Below are 16895 nucleotides of genomic sequence, written 5' to 3' on the forward strand. Positions count from 1 at the left end.
AGTGCTTTCTTCATAAAAATCCTTTAAGGGAGATCAAATACTATTTATTACCCCTATTTTATCAATGCCTCATAATCACTTCTTCCTGGAGTTATTTTCACTTCTGGCTCTTTATCAGGCATATCCAGATGGAAGCAGCAAGGAAAAAAGAAGAGCAGCGATTGCACAGGCTTTAGCTGGAGAAGTCAGTGTTGTACCTCCATCTCGTCTTATGGCACTGTTAGGACAGGTAAAGAACTTTGTATTGTTGTGTATAATTGACAAATTTTAAAAAATCTTTCTCCCAGGATTCTGCTGATCAAGGCTACCAAGAAAGGTACACAGAAAATTCCTTCCTTTTTTATTAACACCTTTTGTTTTTGTATCATTTCCATTTCCAAATATATCTTTTCCCCATAGATCCTTGCCATGTTACAAAAAATTGAAAAAGAGGTTTTAAAAAAAGCAATACATTTACTGAATCTATTATGCTGTGTTACTCCCCGCTTCTGCAAAAGAGAGGGAATTGCATTTTGTTCTTTATTCTTCAGGGTCAAACTTGATCATTATAATTACATAGCATCCAAACATTCCTTCTCTACTGTGTTTATTATTTTTTTAGCTTCATGAATAGCCTTGAACTGTGTCAGTCTGTGTTTTGAGAATTATCAAAACAAAAGTCTACTAGGATTATTAGGGTTAGGGTTAGAATGCAGAACAAACAATGTTTTCATATGTTTTAAACTGAATTTCTTTAAATATCTTTTTAGGCTTTGAAGTGGCAACAACACCAAGGTTTGCTTCCTCCTGGTATGACCATTGATTTGTTCAGAGGCAAAGCAGCTGTAAAAGATGTGGAAGAAGAGAAGTTTCCTACACAATTAAGCAGACACATTAAGGTAGAGAACTTAAAACATTTTCTTTTACTTGGCAAATTAACATTTTTAACATAACTCCAATATTGTATCTAGTTTCTGACATACTCCTCTCTGCTATTAGAAATATTACAATCCTAATCCCAAACATAATAACTCTCATTTATAAGAGAGTTTTAAGGCTTAAAAAGTGCTTTCTTCACAAAAGCCCTTTAAGGTAGATCAAGTACTTTCTACTGATGAAAATAAGTATTTATTTAATTCAGTGAGGGGGATTCAGAGCTTCAGTGTTCTTACACTTACAAATCTTACAAATCTAGAACAGTTTACAGTTATTCCCAGGATTTGAACCCTGATTTTCTTAGTCCCAAATCCAGACAATTATTATAAAAATGTGAGTAATTTAATTTATTGTTAATTCTTTATCACATATATTAGTAAAAATTAGAAATGTAAATCTGACATAATTTCTAGGGATTTATTTGCTCATCATTATGTTAATTTTTTTTTCTATGCTATGGTACTGATTATCAGATGGTTTTTTTCCTACTTTTCAATATCTGCATTATTCATGAATTATTTTAGAAAAGTTATAATCAGTAATATTGCTATTTGCATTATGTTGCAACCTCAGGACTTTATTTTGTATTCCTCATGTGGGTTCCAAGTTAAACTTAATACAAATATTGCAAAACATTTTACAGTCCTTTGAATCTTTATACAGCATGTTGAATTGGTCTTATGTATTATATTTCAACTTTCACATTAAGATTATTTTTGGTTAACTATTAAGTGTCTACTAAATAGTTGAGCATTTTTTATAAGCATGAAGTACTAAAGAGAAGCTTTGTAACATAGTGAGTAGAGAACAAATCTGCCTCTTATCACAGATGGGCAAGTCATAACTCTACAGAGCTGTAGCTAACCCAAAGACTGTGAGAGATGATTTCCCTTCTACATCAGTGGAAGGATTTTCTTGTGTAGATAAAATCAAGACCCTTTGAGGGGTTATATCCATGATCGTGTAGGTAGTATGTGACAAAGGCACACCTTGAATCTAAGACCTCTTGACTCCAACATTAGTTTTCTTTCCACTGTATCACAGTAATTAGGCATCTAAGTGGCAAAGCGGATAAAATCCTGGAATTAGAGTCAAGAAAATCCAAGTTAAAACCCTGCCTGAGACACTTAAGTAATGAAAAATGCCTATATATGAGAATTGATAATATTGAAAGTGTTGCTATTAATAAAGAAATTTGGGGTGTGTTCAGATGTGACTGGAAGGTGAAAGTGATAACCATAAATACCTATCCCTAAGGCAAAAACTAGGTAGAATCTGATATAGTCTGTTGGAACTAGTGGTACTTTTTTTCTATTAGCCTATTATTGAACTAAGAGGCCTTGACAGAAATATCATCTAAGAAAAGGCTTCTGCAAAAAAAAACCCTGGAATTCCAAAGAAAAGATCCTTCAGAAAACAGACATTTGTCTTTCTCTCAGTTTTTCCTTACCAACTTTCAGTAAGACCAACCAAGGAATTCTTCGTTTATTCCGAGAGATAGTCCAGCACTGCCAGAGGAGGGTTGGGGAGTAAGGGGGTTGAACAAAACTTCAATAAAATATATGTCTTCTTTATTTTTGTTTAAAATAGTTTGGCCAGAAATCACATGTGGAATGTGCTCGATTTTCTCCAGATGGTCAATATCTGGTCACTGGCTCTGTTGATGGATTCATTGAAGTATGGAACTTTACAACTGGAAAGATTAGGAAGGTAATGTAAATTTAAAGTTCTTAAATTTTCCTAGTCAAAGAGTGAATGGCTATAGATAATTTTTTTTTAAAGCTATGAAATATGAACTCTTAAATGTGGTAGAGAAAAGAATCACAGTTATCACAGAGACTGAGTTGTTAAGAAAATGGAAGATTGATAGTTGGAATGAATCTTAAGTTCCTACTATGTGTTGGACATTTAGGCTCTTGGAATACAAAGATGAAAATGAAGCAGTTCCTGCCTTCAAGTAAGTTACATTCTTTTGGAAGAAAACCACATGTATGCAGTGAAGTAAATAGAATATAATTTTTGGATAGAAGGGAACTAGTAATTTGGAAGATACCACTTGAGTGAACTTTGGAAGGTGTAGGGGTCATGGGACCAACAAAATAATGCGATTTTTCTCCAGTCTTCATGACCTTTCAGACTTCTCCAGAGTAAGAATTACTCACAAGAGATAACACAAATTTTAACTATCTTCCACTTTGATTCCTCAAGAACTTAAAAACAAATTTAACAACTCAGGGAACTAACTGCAGAAAAGGTTAATCCTTAACTATTCTCATTTAAAGTAACAAGTTAGATTTTTATTTTCCTCCATTTATCTTTTATTTTTTTCCTTCTGTAAACACAGCACTGTCTCTCCCTATTACCTCCTCCTTTCCTTTCCCCTTTTTCCTCCTACTTCTCTACAGAATGAGTCAAATTCTTTCCAGTTAGAATGTGAGTTCTTTGCAAATATGGATTGTTTTATTTTTAGTACTTCAATTCCCAGCACCTAGTACATGGTTCTCTCAAACTTAATTGTGTATCCTATTTAAATTCAGTGTTCTGAATTATTTATATTGAGTTACTTTCATAAGGAGTTTTATTTTTTATAGAAAAAAAAAGTGTAATTGAGTTAGAAAGTATGTTCTCTGTTCCTGAGACACAGATATGAGAAACTGACTTGTCTGAATCATAATGCTTTTTGCCAAGGCACTATTTCCGATTTGGTGGCAGTTTACCCCAGGCATGGTACTTAAGGAGGTCATGACAGCTCCTAGAATGCTAAGCATATACATCCAAATGTATAAATTGATAACACACATCACTAAGCACATAATCTTGGCATTATTTGCATGGCTTTTTGGCCATTTGAATAAATCAAAATCATATACAGAACTTAGTGATGTGGAGTTTTACAGAATGTGAAAAAATTGTTCCTGTTTTTAAGGAATTTACCTTTTGAAATAAATGGTATTTGCTAAACAGTCCAATTACAACTGCCTTCATTTTGAGGTTGTCTTAGTAATGGTTGAATATCATTTTCTTTAGGATCTCAAGTACCAAGCACAAGACAATTTTATGATGATGGATGATGCTGTACTATGTATGTGTTTCAGCAGAGATACAGAAATGTTAGCAACTGGGGCCCAAGATGGAAAAATAAAGGTATGAATTAATGTTTTTCACAGATAGCTTCCAAGTTCTATTGCAACAAGACTAGGAAACTATATGATGGTATATTTATCATTTCAGGGGAACAGCCTTCAACTGATACTTTATTGCTTTGATTCTTTGACTGATAGATTGTTAGGGACCAAGATTAATCCAAAAGGAATGGTCCCCTAACTAATTAACTTATTTAATAGTATTGAACTAAAAGGATACAGCTATTGCTGTTTTATTTAATTCAGCTAATCATTTCTGAATTATTTTCACAGAATTTAGTTATTAAGACACATTTTTAATAACAGATACACAAACAGGAATTGGTTTTTGTTATATATGATAAAATGAATGCTCTTGCAAACTTAAGCTTTTTTAAATTTCTCTAGGTGTGGAAGATACAGAGTGGACAGTGTTTACGAAGATTTGAAAGGGCACACAGTAAAGGTGTCACCTGCCTCAGCTTCTCTAAGGATAGCAGTCAAATTCTTAGTGCCTCTTTTGATCAAACAATCAGGTACTTTTGAATGCAAAAATATCAGCGTTTTAGTATAAGTAGAATAATGTTGTAGTGGAAAAAGCACTACACTAGAATATGTGAGAGCTTCCTCAGATACTTTAATAACTATAAGGTCATAGCAAATCACTGAGCTTAGAGTCTCAATTTCCTTTTTTTGTAAAGTAGAAGTGCTATAACCTACCTAGCAAGATCATTTAAGAAAAGTATTTAGCAACTTTAAATTGACATATAAATGTGAGTTTATTTAACATAATTTAGCATTTAAATAGTACAGAGACTGGCATGATTGTGACCTTTTATAAGTCTCCCAAAAAGCCCTGGTTAGAACATTACAATCAGGTTGGGTATTTATAATCCAGAAATATAACCCAGAAATAATCCAAATCACACAGTTCTAACAAGTTTGTAGTTAGACATCAAATGTTAGGATACATTAGGTTTATTTTGGTTAATTAAGTGCATAATTCACAAGTATTAACGTATCTTTCAAGGAAGTTGTAGGACACTAAATCATTCCAAGTATTGTAACTTAAAGCATTTCAAAAGTATTTCTTCTTTGTAAATGACTTCAACACTAGATAATCAAAGGTGGATTTAGAATGTCTCTTTTAAGAAAACTGTTTCCTAATTTTAAACAATTTTTCCTTTCACCTTGACATTGCATGCATTATAATTCCATGTCAAAGAAGTGTAGTCCAAAAATCTGATAGTATCTTACAAAGAAGGCTGGATTTATAGTCTGCAGACCAAAATTCAAATCTGCCTATGACTCTTATCTCCTGTGTGATGATGTGCAAGTCACTTACCTTTATTGAGCCTCAGTTTCCTCATCTATAAAATGGGTATAATGCCAGTAATAACTACCTTCCAAAGTTGTGGGGATAAAGTGAAATAATATATGTGTAACACTTTATAAAGCTTAAAGTGTTAACAGAAATGTCAGCCATTATTGTTATTGCAATGATTTGTTTTAAAAATTTATTCCATGACAGAATACACGGCTTAAAATCTGGGAAAACCTTGAAGGAATTTCGTGGTCATTCTTCATTTGTAAATGAAGCTACTTTTACTCAGGATGGACATTATATAATCAGTGCATCCTCTGATGGCACTGTAAAGGTTAAGTAGTTTGCTATTGAAATAGTTTACTTTGGGGTATCTGTTTCATCTTCAGTCTCTGAAGTCTAAAAAGTGGTGAGAACTACCTGTCACTCCTTAATTCATTTCAGTTTATCATATCCTTTTTCTTTCTTTTTTTCCTTTTTTTAAATTTAATTTTTTTCAACTAATAGAAATCAATTTTCTCTCCCTTCCACCACTCCATTGAAAAAGGAAAAAAAAAAACATTTAAACAACTATGCCTAGTCAAGAAAAGCACATTCTTATATTGACGATGTCCAAAAAGTGTGTCTTAGTCTGTATCCTGAGTTTGTCATTTCTCTTGTCAGGAGATGAATATCAGGAGATGGGTAGGGTGGTCATTGGTCCTTTGGAATCCTAATTGGCTAAGAATTCTTAATTCTTTCAGAGTTGTTCATTTTTAATGATTTTGTTATTGTATGTATTCCAGCAAGCATTTATTAAGCACCGTGTTGTACTAAGCACTGTGATAAGCCCTGAAAATACAAAGACAAAAAAGAAAGGGTTCTTGTCCTCAGAGAGTTTACATTCTATTGCAGTGAAATAGTATGTACCTAGAAAATTAAGTACTAAAACATTTGCAAAGTGTATTTAGAAAGAAACAAGTCGTATTGTTATAACTCTGATTTTTATTTAAATTTTTACTACTGTGGCATTCCATAGACAAATTAACTCCTTTCTTCCTCTAGAAATCCCAATCATCTTTTTAAACATTGTTTTAAATGAAAAACAAATAACCCTCCTTGATAGCAGGGGTAGTGTCATTTTTTCTTTCTTTTTCCTCCTAAATATATAGCTCAGTGCCAAGCATATAGTAGGAGATTAATACACACTTGTTGATGTAGCAGCTAGAGGAGTAGTAGATACAGTACCAGTCCTGAAATCAGGAAGACCTGAATTTAAATCCAGCCTCAGACACTTAGCTATATGACCCTGGGTAAGTCACTGAATCCCAACTACCTCACCAAAAAAATATAAACAAACAATTTTTGAATTGAAAAAGTAGTTCAAAAAATACTCACAATTATATCATAAGGCTTAATTGAAGAATCTTAAGAGTCTTTAGCCTGGAAAAAAGAGGACTTACAGAATGTATAATTATTGTCTTTGAATATTTTAAGGGTTATCATGTAGAAGAGGTATAAAGTTTATTCCTTTTAACCTCAGAGGGGAGAATTAGGAGTTGTGGTTAGAAGTTACAAGAAAGATTTCTCATCAGAAAGAATTTCCTAAAAATTAGCGCCATCCAAAATTAGAATGGGTATGCCTATCCATGCCATGTAGGTAGTAATTAGGTTCCTCATTATTGAAAATATTTGAATAAAAGTTCAGTATCCCGTTGTTAGGGTGTTGTAGAGAAGCTTCAGAATTCAAATTGGGTTAGATTTTTTTAAGTTAGCAAATTATATGCTTTAAGTGGGACAAGATACTAACAACCATAGGGAATATTTAAGAAAGGTGATGCTTTTCAAGAACATGCAGTCAGATTGGAAAACAAGCAATAGACATACCACATAAAGCAATATGAGGCTAAAGGACTAAGGAAAAAATAATTTAAGACCAATAATGAAGTTTCACTTTGGGGGGTCATAAGCAATTAAATCCATCATGTTTTCTATGTTCATTCTTTCATACACAAACCCATGCCGAAATATGTTGTAATGTATAAAATACTTGAGTTCTTAATATTACTTAAAGTAATTCTGGGGGCTAATCAGTGTCCTTGATAGGTAGTCACAGGAATATTTGTTAAGTATTTTGAACTAGATAGCTAATGCTGTTCCTTTCAAGAGAGTACTATACCAGCACCTGTTTTTACACAATACTCAACATTGTTTTATGCCTCATTTCATAGAATTCCAAAGTACACTAAATGATTTTTCAAGGTGTTACCCGATTGCTAAAAACATCTTATCTTCAGCCTACCAAAGGTCAGCATGAAACAATGATTATCATATATGTGCATCCTTTTTTTCTAATCTTTGCCAAGGAAAAGGGTTTGGTGAAGACTTAAGAAAGAAGAGGTGTTTGGAATAGGCTCTTTGGGAAATAATGATTTTTTAAAAATTGATAAATGATGGGAAAAAAGGTTTTCTACAAAATCCCAGTTCAAGTTATAAAATGTAAATCTATAAGAGACAAAATCAGTTAGATTTTTTTAAGTTAGCAAATTATATGCTTTAAGTGGGACAAGATACTAACAACCATAGGGAATATTTAAGAAAGGTGATGCTTTTCAAGAACATGCAGTCAGATTGGAAAACAAGCAATAGACATACCACATAAAGCAATATGAGGCTAAAGGACTAAGGAAAAATAATTTAAGACCAATAATGAAGTTTCACTTTGGGGAGTCATAAGCAATTAAATCCATCATGTTTTCTATGTTCATTCTTTCATACACAAACCCATGCCGAAATATGTTGTAATGTATAAAATACTTGAGTTCTTAATATTACTTAAAGTAATTCTGGGGGCTAATCAGTGTCCTTGATAGGTAGTCACAGGAATATTTGTTAAGTATTTTGAACTAGATAGCTAATGCTGTTCCTTTCAAGAGAGTACTATACCAGCACCTGTTTTTACACAATACTCAACATTGTTTTATGCCTCATTTCATAGAATTCCAAAGTACACTAAATGATTTTTCAAGGTGTTACCCGATTGCTAAAAACATCTTATCTTCAGCCTACCAAAGGTCAGCATGAAACAATGATTATCATATATGTGCATCCTTTTTTTCTAATCTTTGCCAAGGAAAAGGGTTTGGTGAAGACTTAAGAAAGAAGAGGTGTTTGGAATAGGCTCTTTGGGAAATAATGATTTTTTAAAAATTGATAAATGATGGGAAAAAAGGTTTTCTACAAAATCCCAGTTCAAGTTATAAAATGTAAATCTATAAGAGACAAAATCAGTTTTTCTTCTCTATCACTGAAAGCATTCTGGATGCAGCTGGAGTTGTCATAGATATTAAAGTCAACAAGCCTGATCTGAAAGTAGCCATAGGGAGACATGGTCTTTCTTCCATCTCATTTTGAGAGCTCATTAGAATGATTGTAGCAGCGGCTTCCATTGGAGAGGGTTGCCACAAAGGAGATACCCTTGAGTGATAGCTATCTTTCATTTCAGTTCCTGCTAGAAAAGGAGCAGTTATAAGGAAGCCTGTAAGGGAGAGTTAAAAATGGTTTGCATTTGGGGTTAGGCAGTTGAAAAACAGGAGGGAGATGAGCCTCTCAGAGGAAGCAACAGGAAAAATGTGATTCACATACTATGAGAAAAGACGCTTGTCCATCTAGGGGAATATTATTATCCCATTTTATTCTGCCCTCAGACTACATCTGGGATATTGTGTTTAATTTTAGGAAGGATACTGATAAGTTAGGAAAAATCCTGAGGGCAGGATGATAAAGACACCTGAGGCTCATGCCTCTGGAAGTTAGCTGAAAGAAATAGGGGTGAGGCAGCTAGATGGTATAATGGATAGAGCACTGGACCTGAAGTCAGGAGAACCTGAGTTCAAATATGGCCTCAGACACTTAACATTTCCTAGCTGTGTGACCCTGGAAGGTCAAATCACTTAATCCCAGTTGCCTCAGCAAAACAAAAAGAAAAGAAAGAAATAGGGATATTTGATCTGGAAAACAGAAGATTAGGAGAAATATGAACACTTGAAGTGTTTGAAGGAGTGTTAGAATTTTTTTTATTTAATATTTTCCCCACTTACATTTAAACAATTTTTTTTAACATTTGTTTTTTTTTTTTCCACATTATCTTCATTTCCACCATCAGCCCCTATTAAGAACCACATATGAAGTTATAAAAAACAAAACCCTCAAGAAAAAGTTTAAAAGAGAGAGGGGATGGTGCTTTAATCTGTATTCTGACACAATCACAGTTCTTTCTCTTGGCTTGGATAGAATTTTTTTATCAAAAGTCCTTCAGAGTAGTTGTGCATCATTGTACTGCTAGGAATAGCAAAGTCATTTATAACAGATCATCCCAGAACATGCTAATCCTTTGTGTACAGTACATTTTACTTTCCTTGAGTTGATGGATGACTTTCCAGATTTATTTTCTGAGAGCATCCTGCTCCTCATTTCTCATAGAATAATAATATTCCATCATAATCACATACCACAAAAATAGTATTAGAAAATGGTGGGGAGGGGAGGGGGCGAGGAATAAATTTCTTCTGGAAAAAAAAAAACTTAGAAACAGCTCTATCCTATGCAATGAGCTGCCCTCAGGCAGATTTATTTTCCCTCTCTCCCTCCCCTTTCCCCCTGCTTCTCCCTTTTCCCCTTTCCCTCTCCCCCCTCTCCCTTGCTCCTCCCCCAAGGATTTAAGCAGGGAATGAAGGATCTTTTTCAGTTTTGTGTTATCTAGTTGGCTTCTCCTTTCTTATTTTTTAGATGCTGGTTCTTTACCTAGGGCTGTGGTTCAGGATAATCGTAAATCCAAAAAGAAAGCAGAGGAAGTAGTGAAATATTACTATGGTGATGATGTCTTTATTAGCTCAGCCTTCCCAAGATAGTTATAGAACTAACCTATTAGTAGATAGAGCTCCTGATATGTAGCTGAATATGACAGGAGCTCACTTTTAAGTCGCTAGTCCTTACTAGACCCAGAAAAAATAAAACCCAAGACTTCTCAACTCTGCTGGTTACTAATAAACTGAGGTCACAGCTCAGGACTGGTCCTCACTGACATAGCAAGGTTCCCCTTGTTTCTCAGAGCCTTTCATTTAGAATTTTTCAAGAAGAAATAGAGAAATGGAAATTCTACAAAAAAGATTGGCCTTTTCTAACCAATCTATCTATAGAACCGTAGCTATCAGGGTCCAGTTTAAGTAGCCTCTGGCCATGAAAGAATGACAAAAATACTTGATTTGGAACCAAAGAATCCAAGTTCAACTCTCAGCTCTACCTCTCATTTTAATTTTTGTGACTTTTGACAAATCACTTACTATTCAGCATTTCAGTTTCCTAGTCTGTAAAATAAAGGATTTGGAATATATAATTTCTGATCTCCCAACTCTCTGGACCTCTATCAACTCTCAACATTCTGTTAAGTACATGATTCATAAAGCATTGAAGGAAGTGCAAAGAGTTAAGACAGAGAGGTCCACCATTAAGTGTCCTTTTGGTAGAGTATCATACAAGAATGATTTTAGCTAAGCTGCCATCATTTCTGTTTTAGTGACTAAAAATTGAGGAAAATAGTGTCTCACATCCCTCTCTAGCTGTCTGTTGTAAACACCAAACAAGAAGCAAGAGGAAGAAGCAGTAGATAATAATGAACAGATACTTATTGAGCAATCGCATAATAAATCAAGTTACCATAAAAAAGCTTCTCGTTTTTTTGTTTGTATTGCTTAAGCTGGCCTTTTTTTTTTTTTAATAGATTTTTAGTCCTACAATAGAAGAAATGAATTTGTTTTCATTTACTTTCCTGTGTTTCTTGTTTTGATAGATTTGGAATATGAAGACCACCGAATGTTCAAATACTTTCAAATCTCTTGGCAGCACTGCAGGTACAGATATCACAGTCAACAGTGTTGTCCTTCTTCCTAAAAATCCTGAGCATTTTGTTGTGTGTAACAGATCAAATACAGTGGTCATCATGAACATGCAAGGCCAGGTAAGTGATGAGAAAATATAGTAGCAGTCAAACAATACTGGCTCCTTCAAACAGTAAATTTTGTGATTTGTCATTTCATGCAAGCTTATGCTAAAAAAAATTTCTCTTTGTCCTTTCTTTGGTAATGTTCTTTTCCCATCATATATATCTCTATATATATATATTAAATTCCTTAAATTTATAAAGCATTTCTTTAAAAGTTTCCCCATAGCTTTTGTGTTTCTTTGTCCCACTATGTTATATGCCTTCCTCTATTGTTATATATAGTCCAGGCTTCTTAAACTTTTTTCATCACAACTCATTTTTGCCCAAGAAATTTTTATATGATCTCGAGTATATAGTTTTATAAAACAGATATATAAATCAAACATTTACTATAATCATATTTCATGACTCCCCACATTCAGTTACAAGACCCCATATAGGGTCACAAACCACAGTTGAAGAACCTGGGATCTTGGAATTTATTTGCAAAAGTTACCAAGCAAATACTAAACCTAAATACTAGAATTGTAACTTATTATATATTCAACATAATGTAGCTCCCCTAACCTGATTTGCTATCTTCATGCTTTAGTTAAGCTTAGCAGTTTTTGTCACGTATTTCTCTGTTCAATTTTGGTGTTTATAGAAAAATCATTATGTAAAAACTTAGAGAGAAATTTCCCACTAAATAAAATAGCTCTTAACCTAAAATAACATAAGCTAGCAAGGCAAAGATAACACATTTCTTTCAGTTGATTGTTTCTATGGTAATTGATTTTTGTAGTGCTCTATATAGAAATTTCCTCTGCCATTACGATTAGCATCTTCTTTATAACAGTCTTACAGAGTTGCCGGGGAACTGAGATTTAGTGACTTAATGAGTGTCCTGACTTCTGTTTTTAAATGCCAGCTGTCATCAGGTTATAAATGATTAAATTAATATTGTTTTAATTAACATTTTTAAGTAAAACTTGACTTTGTTCCAGTAGTTTATTAATTTAAAAGCTTTAATCATTCACAGAAATAACAGAGCTTAGTAGACTAAATCATAGGATTTACTCACAAATTGAATTTAAACTGGGATCTACATATTGGGCTCAGTTTATTCTAAGCTCTCTTTGTCTATGTCTTTGAATTATATTCTTTCAAGTAAATCGGGCTAATTCAGACTACCAATTTAGAGAGATTATGAAGGATTATTGATCTTATTCTACATACTTCATAAATGCACAATAAAATGTTCATGTCACAGACTTTTTTTTGTTTTGTTTGTTGGAGGAGTGCTGAATATGTTTCATTTTGATTGCATAGTACCTAGCACAAGTCTATACTGGGTTCTTAATACATGGTTTTTCACTGATTGTAGATTGTCAGAAGTTTCAGCTCTGGTAAGAGAGAAGGTGGTGATTTCGTCTGCTGTGCCCTTTCACCACGTGGTGAATGGATCTACTGTGTGGGTGAAGATTTTGTGCTATACTGTTTTAGCACAGTAACTGGCAAACTAGAACGAACTTTGACAGTAAGTATAATAACTTCTTTGGCTATCTGAAGGAGTTATAGCAAGGCTCTTGTCCATCTGTAGCTCTGAAATTCTTGAATTTTTCCCTAAGTAGAATGCTTCCATTACAATAATGAATCAAAGGTTATATGTCATTATTGAATAGATGAATAATAGAACCAAACAGCTTAGGGTATCCTCAACATTACCTTTTTAAATATATTTGTATCACAAATATATAATATATTAGAGCATCATTAAACTGTAGCTTAACTGCTAATACTATAGGGTCATGTCACCTTTAAAAACTTGCAGGGCAAAAACTTCTAGTTCAGAAGGAACTTTATGGATTGTCTAACTCTTGTCTAGAAAAATCAAGTAAGCCCTTTTATGGTTTGAGCCAAAAGTCATCATGAAATCTTAAAACAAAAAATAATAGATTCAATATGTTCTTCAAGAAAAGTTCTAAACATGGTCATTGTTTTTCATTTATTTTGCTTAAGAATGTGTGTGTGTGTGTGTGTGTGTGTGTGTGTGTGTATGTATGTATTAGATTACTTGCTGTCTAGGGGAGAAGATGTGGGGAAGAGAGAGAAAAAATTTTGGAACATAAGGTTTTGCAAGGGTTAATGTTGAAAATTATCTATGCATTCATTATGTTTTGAAAATAGAAAGCTTTAATTTAAAAAAAGAAAAAATTTTTAGTGTATAAAAAATGTTTTATAAAGGAGAGTTCTTTGGAAGAATGGAAATAGTGTGAAATAACAGCAGTGTTAAAATATATATATATATATATATATATATATATATATATATATATAAACAAAATGCTTTTGAAAGATTAAAAAAAGTCTGAAATTTCAAACCAAAATGAATTAAGTTACTTTTTAAATATACATTTTTGGAATTTTTCCTTTACACTTGGCCAGTATCCTTGTAATTACAGAGATTCTCCACTTGGGATCTGTGAACTTTTATATATTTTGATAGCTGTTTCCATATAATTGATTTCCTTTCTTTTGTATTCTTGTGTATGCATGCATTAAAAACATCATTGTAAGAAGACATCAGTAGGCATTTCTCAGATTACCAAAGACTCCATGATACCAAAAAAGTTTTTTTAAAAAAATCTGTTGAAATAATTTACTCTTCCTGACAAAAATCAGCAGAAGCAGAAGAAATAAATACACATGTAGTAATGAAAAAGGGAAATGTTAACCTCATGAGCCAAATGAAGTCTGGCAGTTCAGAGGGTGATATGTCATGACCATATTGCCTTTACCCTCTAATATGTATATAAGTAACATTCTAGAATTTGTTTTATAAGAGGAATCATCAAACTAAAGTATCATATCACTGTCAAATAGGTTTTAGTGTCCAATAAATGAGTGCTGATTTTGCAGAAGCCAGTACAAAGCAGTTTAAGTGTAAAAAAAGTAGGACAGGAAATGGAATAAGCTCCTGGGTTCACTTCTCAACTCTTGTCTTGTACCCCTCAACTTTACTTTTTGGCTTTTAAAATGAGAGGATTGAACTAGATGGCCACTTTAAAAGGTCTGTGCTTCTACATATAATTTAAATTAGCTTATCATTTCTAGAATTATTTTTAAATGGATATTAGTTTTGGTGGAATCATAAGAAATATGCAACACAGAAGGTCATTTAGCTCTGGAAGTAGGTTCACTGTGCTATATAAAGGAGTTATGTTTGTAGATTCACTATGTAAATAATACCTATGTTTAGTTCAGTCATGACTTCAAGCATGATCTGATGTGAGATCAGTGACAAAACTGGGAGAGAAAAAGAAAGTGTGTCAGCAATTGTAGTTTGCTAGCATTTTATATTGTATTTTATTTTTATATTGTACTTTACCAGAATTTTTATATTTTAAAACTTTAAACTTTTGAACTCTAAAACCTTTGAACTTTCTTCAGAAAGACTTACTTTGTTTCTGTTAACACATTGCTTGTGTACTTTGATGTGTATGGTTTAAAGGAAAAAGCAGGTGTAGGATCTAGAGAACCTCAAGCTGACAGGTGGGAGTGTCTACCTCACCTGCATCACTGAGTTCTGAGATTAAATAAGAATTATATGCGGGAAAGCACTTTGTTAACTGTAAAATATTGTTCCATATACTAGACTGGTATGATTACAAATCATCCCTAAAACATGTAAAATACTTAATTGCAAGGTATTTCATACCCATTATTTTATTTGCTCTCCACAATAAACCCTCTGAGGTAAATAGTACAATATTATTATTCCATTTAAAAGATAAAGAACCTGAATCTCAAAGAGATAACTTACCCAAGATCCCACAGCTAGTTAAGCAGCAATTCTGGGACAAAAGCCTAAGTCTTTTGATTAGTACTAGCATTATTAGACTAGCACTTTCTTCTTCTTTAAAAAAAAAAAATGTAATCCTAGGCTCTTTCTATTATGCCATATTATTTTAGTGACACCTCAAACAACTCCCATCAATCTTCATCCCCATTCCTTTGGAGTATAATAGATTTAACCCTTTGCTGTATGAAAGATTCCACCAGGGAGGTGGGATTTATATACCAAGATCCTTTTGACTCCAAACCCAATATTCTTTTTTCTTTAAAACCCTGCCTCTCATTCTTACACTGAAAAATAAGCTTTGCTTTGTAGCTACAAATCTTCTTCTCGTCCCACTCTACACCCACAGTCAAGAAGAGTTTATCTTCTTGTCCCCAAACCACCCTGAAGTTCTGGAATTTGGGTTTCTATCACTCAGACTTGATGATGGGATGATGATGAAGGGAAAGCAGGAACATTTTACATCTTCAGTGGCATGCCATGAAAGAGAAAAGAACATACTTAAATAATTTAATCTTTTAAATCTTTTTGTCATCTTTTGTGAAATAATTGGGATTGAGTGACTTGACTAGGTTAAGTTTCTGAGGTTGGATTTGAACTTGTGTCCTCCTGACTCCAGAACCAGGGCTCTATCCACTGCCCCACCTAGCTGCCCCATTCTTAAAGGACTTAATAATCCTTTGAAATTGAATTTTCCCTTTTTAGAGACCAAATCCTGAACTAAATTAGACTACAATAAACTCTATGTCATTTAAATCACAGGCCTGGACTTTAAATTAAAAATAAAGTAAAAACATGAACTCAAAAAGTTTGTTTACATTTAATAAGAATTATAAAGTTGAGTCCTAATATTGTTCCAGACAGGAGTGTTTGAGATGAAAGAGGCTTACACACATTAAATGGTTTCCTCTAGTTCTTTTTCCTTTTTCATGGCTTTCATGTCTTAATGCCATATGAGGAACATTAATTCATTATTTTGTGAAACACTATATTTTGGGCATCAGTCTCTTCCTATGGTAGAATAAGAATAATGTTTCCTAGAAATATGAAGGAATAATGACTGACCACATAGATTCTTCTTCAAGAGAAAACTAAGTGAAGCAACAATAAGGAATTCATATTATTCGTTTAAATTGACTAGTCTTAACATTTGGATTTCGTTTTGTTCTAGGTTCACGAAAAGGATGTGATTGGCATTGCTCACCATCCCCATCAGAATCTGATTGCTACCTACAGTGAAGATGGGCTCTTAAAGCTCTGGAAACCCTAATTTCATGATTTCATTTTTATTAGCCTGAGAGTATGCAACTTAAATGGAAACATTTACATGTTACTTTTTTTGTTTTAATTTTTTAAGGGGGGAAATTGCCTAAATATGCTACGAGAGTAATTTTTGCTAAATTTCTCATTTAAGTAGAAGTTACCCTTTTTTGTATATTTTTTAAAATATTAGCTGATCTGCTTCTAAAGAAGCAGATACTTAGTGGATAATATGTTTTCAGTAATCCTGTACCTAAAGAGTGAAACAATGTCATTGCTATAACAGGTTCCACTCCTTTTGATTATTTGTAATGCTAGTTAATATGTGCTTTCCAAAGGGAAACTTGTAAATAATGAGTGAGCTCTGATTTTTCATCATTGTTAATTAACCATTTTCAGTTTTTGTTTCTTTGAAATGCTTTGATAGAATAAAATTTACCACCTGCAAAAGGA

The 16895-nt window shown here is 33.2% G+C and overlaps 1 protein-coding gene across 1 annotated transcript in view; it reads left to right on the forward strand.

The window, feature by feature from the left end:
- The window catches only part of SMU1 (SMU1 DNA replication regulator and spliceosomal factor), a 28863-nt gene extending 11968 nt beyond the window's left edge, over window positions 1-16895 (forward strand). The window contains exons 4-12 of the mRNA XM_051995479.1: window positions 119-229; window positions 750-878; window positions 2506-2625; window positions 3943-4059; window positions 4446-4573; window positions 5569-5695; window positions 11189-11356; window positions 12708-12860; window positions 16354-16895. Coding sequence (XP_051851439.1) covers window positions 119-229; window positions 750-878; window positions 2506-2625; window positions 3943-4059; window positions 4446-4573; window positions 5569-5695; window positions 11189-11356; window positions 12708-12860; window positions 16354-16452 — 1152 coding nt within the window. The 3' untranslated portion in view covers window positions 16453-16895. The remainder of the gene's footprint in view (window positions 1-118; window positions 230-749; window positions 879-2505; window positions 2626-3942; window positions 4060-4445; window positions 4574-5568; window positions 5696-11188; window positions 11357-12707; window positions 12861-16353) is intronic.

Source organism: Antechinus flavipes, chromosome 1 (assembly GCF_016432865.1).
Source record: "Antechinus flavipes isolate AdamAnt ecotype Samford, QLD, Australia chromosome 1, AdamAnt_v2, whole genome shotgun sequence".
In the NCBI taxonomy this organism is placed as follows: Eukaryota; Metazoa; Chordata; class Mammalia; order Dasyuromorphia; family Dasyuridae; genus Antechinus; species Antechinus flavipes.